Genomic DNA, 13847 nt, shown 5'->3' on the forward strand with positions numbered 1-13847 from the left:
TTTTAATCTTTATATTTGTTAAATGAGTGTATGAGTACAATATACTATAATTGAGTTTCACAATTTAAATTTTTAAAATATCTTTATTCTTATTATGATTTTTTTCATTCTTAGTATTTCAACTTATTTGAAAGTATTGATTGATGTCTTAAATACAATAACGAAATTTGTCGTGCAACGCACGGGTAAAAAACACTAGTAACTATTGAAAATAAATAAGCACGAGAATTTCTAAAAAAAAAAGCATGAGAACAACCAAAGGTATTTACACAAGTTCACAAAGAAACCTTGTATATTTCCTCCCTGTTATGAATATTTGGATGCTCATCAGAGTTAAGAGTCAATGGGCCAGACCCACATGTATACTTGTTCAACACTTCAAACTTAATATTATAAATACAAGGGAGAGTATCTCATCACACTATTTCTCTATCTCTTGTTTCTCTATTCTCCTATCTTATTTACTTGCTTACTCTTTATTTATAACACGTTATCAGCACGATAGTCTCTCCATAATTCATAAGTGAAAGAATAAGTGTCACTTCCAGAGTAAGTACCACATCCATGTGGAAGGTTATAATTTTTTTTTCTTCTTCCTTCTCCTCTTCTTTTTTGAATCATTTAAGTACCAATTTTTGCATGAATCCAAGATTCATAGCCTTACGGTCCAGAAGCACTGTCATTGAATTATTTTGCATGAATCAAGAAGATCTTGATTCATAGCCTTAAATCAAGAAAATTCAAAGTCTTACAGTCCAGAATCACTGTAGTTGAATTATTTTGCATGAATCAAGAAGATTCATAGCGTTACAGTAATTGAATTATTTTGCATGAATTAAGAAGATTCATAGCCTTACAGTCCAGAAGTACTATAATTGAATTATTTTGAATGAATCAAGAAGATTCATAGTCTTACAGTCGAGAAGCACTGTAATTGATTTTTTTTTTTTTAAATCATGATAAATGATCAAGGTGATTGAAAGAGATGTGTCTATCATGTAAGCTACTGCTATATTAAGGAATGATTGAGATATTCCCTAAAGTAAATATTTCCACAAACATGACAAAAGTTGTGATCCTTTAAGGCATGGGTAATTGTCCCTGAAGAACATCAAATTGTATATTTGATATTGTTTCATTTGTTTCATGAAATGAAACTTTGTGGTGGCTCTCTAGAAGAAGCCTATGAAATTTCAAAGCAATATTTTAAAAGGAATCATTGACAATCTTGAAAAGATCCATAGATCAATAATCTTATATTTTTCAAGAAACAACCCCAGATGCGGTTGCAATCCTATAAATGGTATTAGCCATGATAATGACTCCTTATATCAGAAGTCTTCCTGACACAATGTGGTGGTCAGTCAATGTGTCCTATTGGCACGGTGATGAAGCAAATTGCAGTGCAATTACTAATAGCTTGCTGAGAGGGAGCATAATAATATGTTTGTGACTTACACTTAGGGGGCGAATGTTGAGAATTAAAGTGTGAGTTACAGTCTCACATTGGCGCATGATCTCATGCTTTCTACTCCCATTATAACCCCTTAAATTGATATCAAAGTATATAAATATAAAGAGCATATATAAACATTGTTGCTAGATATTGCTTGGATCGGTAGTAATCAAGACATGTAAAGATGTCAAACCTATTGAGTTTTTCCATGTGATGGATATGAGTTAAAGGAAATTATGTGATGCAATACTGATCTTGTGACACAACTGTCATGTACACAAATCCCTTATTAATTTGAAAGTCTTGAAGGACTTTATTTACATCTAATTGATGTAACGATAAACTATGGGTTGAAAATATCAAAATCCTTAAAGGATTTAAAACGTCAGAAAATTTTACTTCAAACATTGAAGTATTATTTTGAATTAGAAAGTTATATATATGGAACAAATTGAATGTGATTGGCGTGACCGGTTAGACCATCCCGAGTCTTATGATGCGAAAGTATATGAATTCATATGAGTACCCATCGAAGAGCATGGAGATTCTCCAATATAATGAATTCTTATATATTGTTCTCATGACCAATTAATAATTGGTGAAATATATGAGTTTAATCTCTCATACTCTTGAGTATATTAGATGCGATACATGTGCACGTATTCACTCTTTTTATGGGTCATTTAAGTATTTCATAAATTTATCGATGCATCGAATAAATGACCAAATATATGTCATCAATTCTCAATATTGATAGAGTGAAAATTCCAACCTTGATCAAGTTGGTAAATGACATGATTTTGAATATCTAGTTGCACACGTTCGTATTCAAATGATCTAGCTGAGTTGTTTAGTTGAATGCCTCTTATTTATAGCTAGACAATTACATATGAGAACAACTATCCTTATTTATGGACATGTGATTTTGCAATTAGCAGCATTGACACGCATCAAGCCAACAATTCATTAGAATTCTCCCCATTGTAATTGGTTCATGGTCAAGAACTTAATATCTCCCATCTAAGAATTTTCAATGTGCGTTATATATTTTCAATTGCTCCACCACAACGCACTAAGGTGGGACCACAAGAAAAGCTGAGATTATGTAATCAATTTGAGCCATTATCGATAGATATTTCATATCTTACTTATTGTTTCTCAGCATTAGGGGAGAGGAAATTAAGCAGCTCTGAAAATTTGTGAAGAATGCATATGTACACTCGCACTATGAACCAAAAGTTCAAAAGATGCATTCTCTGACCTAAAAGGAATTATTAAATTTCTTATATGCTGCAAATACCCTTCTCTTACTTAATATCCCAGTTGGAAAATTTATTATTAGACTAAGACATGCCTAAAACTTGGTTCAAAAATATATATCATAGAGAAGGATGATGGTCTTGTTGAGGAGGAAAACTATCTTGAAAAGTGTAGAGACTACAAAAATGTTTATTCCTCCTAAAGAGGTTCAGGTACCTGTAATTATTTATTGAAGAGATCTCATATGATTATGTCTCTACTAGTCGAAACAAGGAACCAAAATATGAAGAATTGTCGACATGATGAAGTAGCGCTCGATATTAGAAATATGTGCGAGAATCTTGAACCCAAAAAATAAATGAATGGGTATGATTGGCCATAAATAGAAAGAAGGCTAAAAAGCATTTTTGGCCCCTAATGTTTTAAGTTTGTGCAAATTCTGTCCCTACTCTATTTTTGTCGACGTTTCTACCCCTCATGTTTTCAAATAGTGCACCGTCTACCCCTCCGTCAGTCAGGCTTTCTCAAGAGAGGTTCCTGAGTTGATTGAAGAGATGAATAGAAGTATATGAAGTTGATGATGATCAAGGAATGATATAAATTAAATTTGCTTGATGTATATATCAATTATGTATGTAACTGAACTGGTTAAATGCATGTTTTGCTACTTACAGGTCTTGAGTTTGAATCTCTCACGCCTCTTTTTTCCAATTTCACTTCTAATTTCCACGTGCTAGGTCCAAAAAATATTTTAAAAAAAAATCAAATCAGCTCATTCCGTTAGTTTTTTAACGTCTGACTGACGGAGGGGTAGATGGTGCACTGTTTGAAAACATGAGGGGTAGAAACATCGACAAAAATATAGTAGGGGCAAAATTTGCACAAACTTAAAACATCAGGGGTCAAAAGTGTTTTTTAGCCTAGAAAGAAACAGTGCATTTGCTGAATTTAAGGGTCTTTGGACCTCATATCTATACCCTAAAGGTATAAAGACGATAAGGCTTAAAGAGTCTTTGTAGTAAAATGAAATAATGTTGTCATATTTAAGACACACGTGTGAATCGTGGTGGATACTTGGAGTTACAACTTATTGGTATGACTCACTTTAGATTGATATCTCTATAAAACTCCTTGAAGATTGTAAGATGCCTAAAGCACACAATTCATGTTCTCAACAATGAACAAATTACTATATTGAAGCAATCTAGATGATTATTTGCTTAAGCACGGTCACAAAATGACCTAACAAACTCATGCATTTATGATGAGATATGAGATTGTTTATGTCATAATTAATGTTTATGACAATGGTTTAAGAGTTCACAAAAGTTGTAGATTTGCTAAAGAAAGAATTTGAGATAAAAGAGTTGAGAATGAAACTTTTGTCTAGCCTTATCAATTGTGTATCTAAAAGATGAGGTATTTATGTACCAAGGGACTTATATTGCACAGGTACTAAAAGGATTCTATATGGAAAAATCAAGTACATTGTGCACTCTATTGATTGTAAGGTCATTAAATGTAGATAAAGATCCTTTTAGACCTTGAGAAAAGAATGAAGAATTATTTGGTCCTGAAGTACCATATCTTAGTGCTATCAGAGCATTAATGTATCTGGCTAGTCATACTCGACTTGATATATCATTTGCTATTAACTTATTAGCAAGATATAGTTCTTCACCTACACGAAGACATTGGAATGGAAGAAAACAAGTCTTTCATTATCTTAAAGGCACAATGGATATGCGTTTATTTTTCCCCTATATGTCCAAGCTTGATCAAATTGGTTATGCAGATGCTGGATATTTGTCTAAATATCTCAAACATGTTACTTGTTTACATGTGGAGGAACAACCATTTCATGGAGATCTGTGAAACAAACTATGATAGCCACCTCAGCTAACCATGCAAGAATATTAGCATTACATGAGGAAAGACGAGAATACGTTTGGCTGAGATTCGTGATTCAATGCGTACTTGATATTGGTGATTTGTCCTCTGGAAAGATGCCGCCAACAACTATATATGAAGATAATACTACATGCACTGCTCAATCAAAAGAAGGATACATCAAGGGAGATGAGACAAAGCAAATATCACCGAAGCTCTTCTTCACTCATGATCTACAAAAGAATGGTGACATAAACATCCAACAAATTCGTTCAAGTGATAATTTAGCAGACTTATTTACGAATGCTCTTCCAACTACAACATTTGAAAAGCTTGTGCGGAATATGAGAGTTCGTCGACTCAAAGATCTCAATTAAAATGCATTGTACTCTTTTTTCCTTAACCGTGTTTTTTTCCCATTGGGTTTTTCATGGTAAGGTTTTTAATGAGACAATGTATAAAGACGGACTATAGAATGATGTACTCTTTTTCCTTCACTAGGTTTTTATCCCACTGGGTTTTCCTAGTAAGGTTTTAATGAGACACATTCTTAAGGGATAATCATCCAAGGGGGAGTGTTATGAATATTTGGATGCCCATCAGAGTTAAGAGTCCATGGGCCAGGCCCACATGTATACTTGTTCAACACTCCAAACCTAATATTATAAATACAAGGTAGTCTGCACCTAGCAAAGTATCATCATCACACTATTTCTCTATCTCTTGTTTCTCTATTCTCCTATCTTATTTACTTGCTTACTCTTTATTTATAACACTCCCTACCACATCCTTGATTAATTAGCTAAATAGTCTGCAATTACATTACCTCCCCGCATAACATGTTGTACCTTAATAAAATTCACAACAGACATCAAATAATCAAATTAAACTCCTACACTAGCTTTGAACAATGTTTATCCCCACACATTGCCCAACCAACTACCAAAAAAGAATCACTCTGAATAATAATATTTTGAATGTTAAACTGCTAACAAAATAACATAGCATGTAAAATGGCATGTACGTCTATCTCATAAGCTAGGCTGGGCGAGACTCTTCACCACAATAGAGGCCCCACCCATAGCCGTCAAAGGGCGATTAGAGTAGCCTAGCAAAAGGCGACTAGGCGTGATGACTATGTGCTAGTATTCGAGGAATAGAAAACGACCGACATAGGGTGGGTGAGTGAATGTAAGGGTTGTTGGGCCGAGATTTATAAGGCCCAAACATCCCAATTAGCTTATTTCATAGGGTTTCAATGTACCCCTATAAAAGAGAAAACTTGTACCTTGAGAAATGACGTTTTGGCATTTATTACATAGGCGGCTAGGTAATTACAAGATCCTACTTCCGCTAGAGTTTTAGGCCTATCACTGTCATTATTGTTTCTATACTGGAACATAAGCCCATAAGTGACATGTTCCTTTAGCAAAATAACACAACCCTTTTCCATTATGATCACGTAGAACACCCGATATTCCACTTATGCTTTGATTACCTTTGCACGCTCCATCTACATTAAATTTCAAAATCACACCCATTGGGGGGGGGGGGTCCAAGAAATGTTCTTGCGCGCAGGCACATTCCGGAAAGATAGCGTGATATTTTCCAACCCCATAGAAAAATGCTCCATACTATAAGGACACTTTGGCCATATCCCTTTGACCTACTAGAATAAACGAACTAAATGATAATCCCAAATTCTTTCAACACATACAATCTTATGATTCGGGAATCTATTACGTGTGAGAAAGCTATAAGCACCCCACGACACTCGTTATAAGACAGTAGCTAAGATTAATTATGCAAGATTCCTTAACTTTGAAAAGTACTTATTCTACCCCATTTTCTCTTATTTTATCTTTTTCATGTCTTCTTTATTATAATATTTTATTGGCTTTCATAAGGAAAAAAAGAAGGTTTTAATTTTAGGGTGCCTGTTGGGCTAAATATCTCGGCCTACGTATTCTCTGTGAAGAGACATTGAGACTACGTAGTTTTAACAAAACAAAAGATATTTTTAGGGTTTTTTTATTTGGTGTCTGGCAGGTGTTCCCGCTCCTACGTACCTCTATTAAAGGGCTCAAAGGTTAACTTAATTCTAGAATTTATTTTTAATTTTGAAAAGACATTAATTTAATTTAAAAAGAAAACGATTCAAGCCATAATGACACGTGCCGACTGTTTCTTCATTTCTTTAAAAGAAAGTGTTTGATTATTTTTTGAAGAAAGCGGTTCAAGCCACCATGACGCATGTCGAACTATTTCTTTATTTATTTAAGGCTTAAATGCACTTTTCGACCCCCAAGTTTACATTTTTTGCGATTGTTGACCCTAATCTTATTTTTCTATGAACCAAAACCCTCTCCAGGCAAAAAGACCAGCCATCTTCTGCATGCAAATTTCCTGGAGAGGGTCTCGTTTCGTAAAAAATAATATCAGGGTCAACAATCGCAAAAAATGTAAACTTGAGGGTCCAAGAGTGCATTTAAGTCTTTATTTAAAAGAACGTATTTGATTATTATTATTTTTAGGAAAGAAAGCGATTCAAACCACAATGAAGCATGCCAAATCGCTCTCTTTGTACCTCGTACCCGGTACCGCACTCATACCTGATATCGTACTCGTACATGTGCATCTAGCCTGCAAGGATTCACTTTCACATAACAAAAGAATATCATCTGCAGATGATTTATATGAAGATCATCTCCCACCCATACCCCCGCATGGCCTATCACCTTCCAATAGATGATTCAACATCACAGATAAACCACTTGCACATAAATTAAAATCAAAGGTTTGCCCTATATTTCGACAGGATTACGTTCCTTGATCTACTACAATCATCATCGATAGTTTTCCCTATTTATTTGATCAGATGTAAGTGTTATTTGATTGCGTAATTGCTTTACTCTAATTACAATTGACTAAAAAAAACGGTGAATTCTGTGGTGCCTGTGGGAAAATGTGGGTGTGGCGTCTGCATGTGGTCTCTCAAATAGAAAAGAGACATGTGGCAATTATTATACCAGATTTTTTATTTTCCATCAATTTCCATTTTTTCTATAAATTCAAAATAGTTTATTATATTAATTTTGAGAAAGATTTTTTAGCAATTGTTAAAAAGTTGTCTCTGGTTAATATGAGTTTTTACCATGAGTGAGATTTTGTTTGAAGATTGAAACAGACATTAATGGTTCATATTCTATTGTTCTTGTTCATCCTCAACACTCCAGTAAACCATATTCTCATACTTCTTCATCTTCAATTCTTAATCTTTCAGAGAGGAGAAACCCAAATATCACTTTTTTCATCTTCCATTTTGGTTCTCTTTCACCGATCAAGGATCAAGTGCTGAGTGGAACGACTTTGTAACGCCCCAATTTCTCAACTGAGGAATCACATTAGTAACCTAACAAAGTCTAAGGACTATTCTGAAATCCCTAAAATCCAAGGGAATTTTTTTTTTCTTCTGAAAAGCAACTAAACACTTCAGCTAAAAGGTTGGAAACATCTCATAACTTTATTTAAATAACCTGTTTCCCGATATACTCTAATAATAGTTTACAACACCATAAGTAAGGTTCAAAAATAAGTATGCGCACTTTAATAGTGGCAGAAGCGAGGTTTTAATAACAGAGTTCTCATATAGAAAAGGAGACTCAAACATAATCCACAAAGGAGAAGCAAAGCTGCTTCTTACACCTCTACTCCACCGCCTACGACCAGATCTCCAACTCGAGCAGCTAAGCTTCGGCGGAAGGATCTCCATCGTCTAATAGCGTTAAGCGTCCAAACAACAGGTAGCAAATAGAAAGGGTTAAATCCATGCCATTACCACGCATAAGAGGGAAAAGCATGCTATCAAAGTTTAAGTGCGTAACATGGCACATACGCTAGCAACTTAATTCAAGATAGATAACACCATATATCTACCAACATGAGATCAAATCATATATCAGCATATTAGCAAAATCAACAATATGGTTTTAACTCGGATATCAACAACTTAACAACTTATATTTATTCAGGTATCCACAACTTAACACCCTAGGTTTAAATCAGATAACAATAAAATCGACAATATAACATCAAATCAGATATCAACAACAACAACAATACAACATCAAATCAGATATCAACAACTTCAACAATACAACATCAAATCAGATATCAACAACCTCAACAATATCAATCAAACAATAACGTCTCGCAAGACGGGACAATCACGTGGGACAAACCCACCTCATCGCCACTTTATAACGTCTCAAAAGACGGGACAATCACGTGGGACAAATCCACCTCATCGCCACTTATTGCGCCACACAAGACGGGACAACCGGGTGAACACAATCACCTGAACGCCACTTATACGTCACTCAAGACGGGACAACCGGGTGAACACAATCACCTGAACGCCACTTATACGTCACTCAAGACGGGACAACCGGGTGAACACAATCACCTGACCGCCACTTATACGTCACTCAAGACGGGACAACCGGGTGAACACAATCACCTGACCGCCACTTATTGCGCCACACAAGGCGGGACATTCGGGTGGACACAACCACCTCATTGCCGCTTATCGCCACACAAGGCAGAACAACCAGGTGAACACAATCACCTGATCGCCTCTTAGGCTTAGGCCCTATATGCCAAGTCAGTCAACGACAATGACCAAACCAATTATTAATTCGGAGTAACCACATGTTATTCCTATTATCAACGAACATAAATCAATTCAATTGCATACCAACTCAGCTCAATGACAGAAACCAGTAAACGACCGAAGCCTCTCAGAAAACGGAGACACACGTCTCAATAAGTTCACTCGGCCGAAGCCTTCAAAAAACATTTGGCTCAAGCCTCAGAAACAGTCAACATAAGCAAGCATACAACATTGCAAGCACAATAATCATAATCCAATGTCAATCAATATAAACATCTTCATCTCAAACGCAGGCAGTGCGATAAAAGCAGGCAAGACTCAAAGACGCTCTAAAAATGAGTTACTCTTACCTTCGTGAGTAGAAGTTGTGCATGGAAGTTGTGAACCTAGAACAAGGAAACACAATCATCAACACAAGCCTCACTAGGAGCAACACGATCTAATAATACTAATCGAAATCGTAAAGAAATCTTTTAAAGCTTCAGAGTTCACATTTGGGGCACGAATGAACAACGGAGACTTCGTTCGCTAAAACGAGCATAACTCGAGCTACAGAACTCGGAATGACACGAAACCAAAGCCAAAATTTTGACAATCGAAAGAGCTACGCAATGGCTCAGGTCATAGAGACCCAAAAATTATTTTTGGACACGGTACCCTAACAAATAGGTTTCGGCCACTCTCAAAAATAGGGTTTCCGAACTTTTTCTTCGATCTAATTCAATTCCTAGGTATTCTTAGGCGATATCTAGGCCAGGGAAACTCTCAAAAAAATTATCGGATCGAAAAATAGAACAGGGGTATTTTGGTCAAGATTTTTAGCTCGGAAACTCAAAATCAGAATTTCGAAAAACAAATTAGATGGGGTCGATACCAATGACGATTATGACGACTAATCCTACTAACGCTAAGCTCAGTCGAGAGTTTTAAGTCTAAAGGGCGAAGCTTTGGTCAAAAATGGGTTTTTTTAGCAGAATTGAAACTCGGCGGCAATTCGGCGAGATTCGGCGAAATGTAATCCGCTAAACATGCTCTTGGGCATGCAGGGAATAAGTTTAGATAGAGAGATCGAGTTATTTGGACATTTTTACAAAAAGGTCAAAACTTTGAGCACAGAAAGACATAGAGAAAAGTGACAGAATTTACGATCAGAGGTAAGGAAAAGCATGAGTACCTTGAGGCCTACGCGTAGCAACGAACTGTGCGACGATCAGACAAGAATCGGCGAAAAGATCTCCTCCCTTTCTCTCCTTGAAGCTCGCGGGTTTGGGTGTTGATGGTGGTGATGAAGTTTTGATTTTTTTCAAGCTATTTATAGGAAATGGAAAATGCGGGAAAATGAATATTTCGCGATTCCGATTTTTCCTGCACATTCCTCTGTGAATTATAAGATAGAATCCGGCGAAAGAATTCCAGAACTCAAACTAGGTTTCTTGGAATTTGAGAAAACGATTCACTAACGGTGTTAATCGATTTAACCCGAAAAGTTACTTTTTGCAGTTGATGTCGGAAGAGAAAACTTCCTTCTGAAGAAAGATTAGAAACATCGAAAGAAATGGGTGTACATGTGTGGAATCTTCGTTTGAAGCCCCGAATAGAAAAAGTCTTCATCAACAGTTTACTTTAAGGTTCTTGAGCTATCAGGGATCCAGTTTCGGAAAACTTCCGAGAATCGAAGACGATCGTTCGTACATTCCAGGGTTTCGTGTCGAAACACTCGTCAGGGAAAGGAATAAGAGAAATTCTTATAATCCTCTGAATATTTTTGAATTCCGCTTCTACAGTGCTTTAAGAGCGGATTAGCCTTTTACTAACGCTTTCGCCCTAAGACGGAAGTGAATAAAGCTCGTTCTATAACCTATAGTGATTATAGTACTATTCTTAGTCATTTCCTGAACTTTCTTCTTCATAACGCTAATCCAAACATTAAACACAAGTCAAGTTCCCCTCACGCTGACAAAAAATCCTATGCGTGAGTTGGAAATTAATTATTTATTTAATTCTAAAATCCTGGGTCTTACAGACTTATTCGTGGATCGAGTGTTATTGGTGGTTCATCTTCCTTAGTATTTGAAATATGTTGTCTGTGCAACTTCGTCTTCTCTCTCCCTCTGTCGTTAATTTCAAGCTTATTAACTATTACCCAAAATTTCCATAGATACCAAGACGATGCACAAACAAAAAATCCAAACTTTAACATCAAAATGGAAGACCCAGATGATAAAATCTATGTAAAACTGGAAAAAAAAAGGAGGGGGGCGAGACATTGGACCTGCACATATGGGTGAGAGAGCAAGGGATTGTACCTGAGTGAGATTTGTTACTGAATGTTGGTTGAGGAATACCGCAACCGCAGATTTTGCAACAGGTAGAAACTCCTCAATGCCTGAAAAAATACCCAAATTTTCCATAAAAACCAAGAACCCTAATGCACAAATCTAAAAATCCAAACTATAATATCAAAACTAAAGACCTAGATGATTTTTATTGTTCGGATAAGCCACAATCCACAATATATATAAAAAATGCACAAGGGGAGAGAAAGAAACCAAAAAACAGAGGAACATGGGAACATGCAAAGCGTGAAAGAATAGAATAGCAGTCATGGTGGGATAAAAACACCCATGGAGGCCATCGGATGAATTATGAATCACGAATCTACCGCATCGACCAACAATGTTTACCCAGTTGCCCAGATGATAAAATCTGTGTAAAACCCTAGAAAAACAAAAGGGGTGGCGGAAAATGGTAAATGGGTATTGAAAAATCTGACACCCAATTACTTTTACCATGGTAACTGATTTAATTAGGGACCACTTAGCAAATTTAGAAACTTCTTTTAATTTAAACAATATCATTTTAAAATCATTTTAGAAAAAATGGAAAAGACACCTCATTTAATACGTGTTTTGTTGCTACTCGTCCAACTAGGTAGATGCACCATACCTACTCCTGAGAAGAGGCACCAAAGCATGCACAAAAAAAAATTAAAAAGATCACGAGCAAATGAGCAAAATAGTGCTCACCACCATGCACCACATCCACATGTGATTCGCATTAATCATCCCTTGAATTAATGATAAATGAGAAACGCGTGTGGGATTATTCTTAATTTGACTTGATCAACTCTTTTGCATGTTGCGCAATGATCCAATTAAATTTTAGTGCGACCACTAGTAGGTAGGACGTACATTAGCTTTATTTGTGTGGTTCAAATAGAATCAAACCTATACTCAGAGTTGACACTTCACAAGGAAAAAAAAAACCTAATATCAGAAAAATAATACTTAGCATACATCAATATGAAGAAATTTATCTCACGTTATATTAGTGAGAAACAAAATTAGAATGTATGTGTATGAAAATTATCATAAAAGAAATTGTAATGAAGTAGAAAAACTAGAAAAGAAAAACGTGAGATCCATATATTATAGTGGTAGATTATTTCTATTTCTTCGTTGGTCGTACCAAGTTGGAAAATTCTTAATCGATATTTTTTTTCATGGATCCCACAGTTTGTCTTTTTTTCTTTAAACATATAATAATGTGTAACTGTATATGCATTAAACCACTGGAAATTAAAAAGAAGACACATACTTGTACGGTTTGTTTTACCACCACACCATATGTCGCGGCATTCATGAGCCTTTATGCTTTGTAAGATGAACGAATCCCCGCATCCTAGCTATACCCTTTGTAATGGACCTTCACTTCCTCTTAAAGCCAAGAATATTCAGACATAAGATGTAACAACTTATAACAATATGAATTTTCACCAAAGTAATATAAAGGGTATAAAATTAAGAATTTTTGTAATCCAAAGTTCAAGACGGGAGCCAAAAATAATTTCTTGTCAGACGTGCTGGTAATTCTTTAATAGATTTTCTAGCTAGGGATGTATACACCTACGTTAATACGGTGTGGGTGGAAGAGGTTATGTAGTGTTGTTTATGGTTCTTTTGGTGAACAACGATGTACTTGCTTCTTTGCATTCTAGCATTTAATATATTTGATATTAATTTCAAAAAAAATCTTCCAAGTGGTAATGGTCATTGACAAAATAATGATGATAATAATAATAAAAATAAATAAGGTGAGACTAGGTTGGAGCTTTACTATTTTGATCCACTTGTGCACTATGATTAATTATCATTGGATCTGGAAATATTGGAACATTCCTTAAATGACTGGTTACGATTGACTAGTCTTAAAAGGATATAGATGCAATATATCATTTTATCCTTGCCACTCTTCCTTTTGCGCAGGGGAAGGGCCTCCTCACCTTGGCCAGAACTCATGCGGTCTTCGTTCCATGGCAAGAAAATCACTGCTGCATTCCTCCATCAACCCAAGCCTCATCACATTACCTCCCTGGACATCGCTGTTAAACCCATTTGCAATTCCCCCTTAGCTAGCAACTTCCAAAATCTCGCACATGTCTCCACCCACGCGAACTCATCGTTTAGTCAAGCGGGGTGCCTACAAGGTTCATCGTCACTGCCAATCCACCTTCGCACTGCAGGGCCACCATTATGGCTCATCACCTACATGGCTGAGCTTGAGTCTAGT

The 13847-nt window shown here is 35.9% G+C and overlaps 1 protein-coding gene across 7 annotated transcripts; it reads right to left on the bottom strand.

Moving 5' to 3' along the window:
• Positions 1-8097: 8097 nt before the first annotated feature.
• Positions 8098-12442, bottom strand: LOC130746278 (uncharacterized). 7 transcript variants are annotated; one of them, XR_009022076.1, is made up of 4 exons: positions 11828-12047; positions 11585-11664; positions 9629-9664; positions 8098-8381 (listed from the first exon to the last, which is right to left on the bottom strand). XR_009022076.1 is itself a non-coding variant. In XM_057598850.1 (4 exons), the coding sequence occupies exons 1-4, from the start codon at positions 12250-12252 to the stop codon at positions 8160-8162; spliced, it is 366 nt and encodes a 121-aa protein (XP_057454833.1). In that variant the 5' UTR covers positions 12253-12442; the 3' UTR covers positions 8098-8159. The 7 variants fall into 7 exon arrangements, 3 of the variants coding, with proteins under 3 accessions (XP_057454833.1, XP_057454831.1, XP_057454832.1); XM_057598850.1 differs by lacking the exon at positions 11828-12047 and adding an exon at positions 12225-12442; XM_057598848.1 differs by having other exon boundaries at positions 11752-12046.
• Positions 12443-13847: the final 1405 nt, after the last annotated feature.

This window comes from Lotus japonicus, chromosome 3, assembly GCF_012489685.1.
Source record: "Lotus japonicus ecotype B-129 chromosome 3, LjGifu_v1.2".
Classification (NCBI taxonomy): domain Eukaryota; kingdom Viridiplantae; phylum Streptophyta; class Magnoliopsida; order Fabales; family Fabaceae; genus Lotus; species Lotus japonicus.

Excerpts from the sequence above, each read along its gene's own strand:
- LOC130746278 (XM_057598848.1), bottom strand. The coding sequence starts at position 11,884 with ATGACTGCTATTCTATTCTTTCACGCTTTGCATGTTCCCATGTTCCTC. Across the intron at positions 9,665-11,584 it reads CAGTAACAAATCTCACTCAG|GTTCACAACTTCCATGCACA; the intron begins GTACAATCCCTT and ends TCCTTGTTCTAG. Across the intron at positions 8,382-9,628 it reads CACAACTTCTACTCACGAAG|ACGATGGAGATCCTTCCGCC; the intron begins GTAAGAGTAACT and ends TAACGCTATTAG.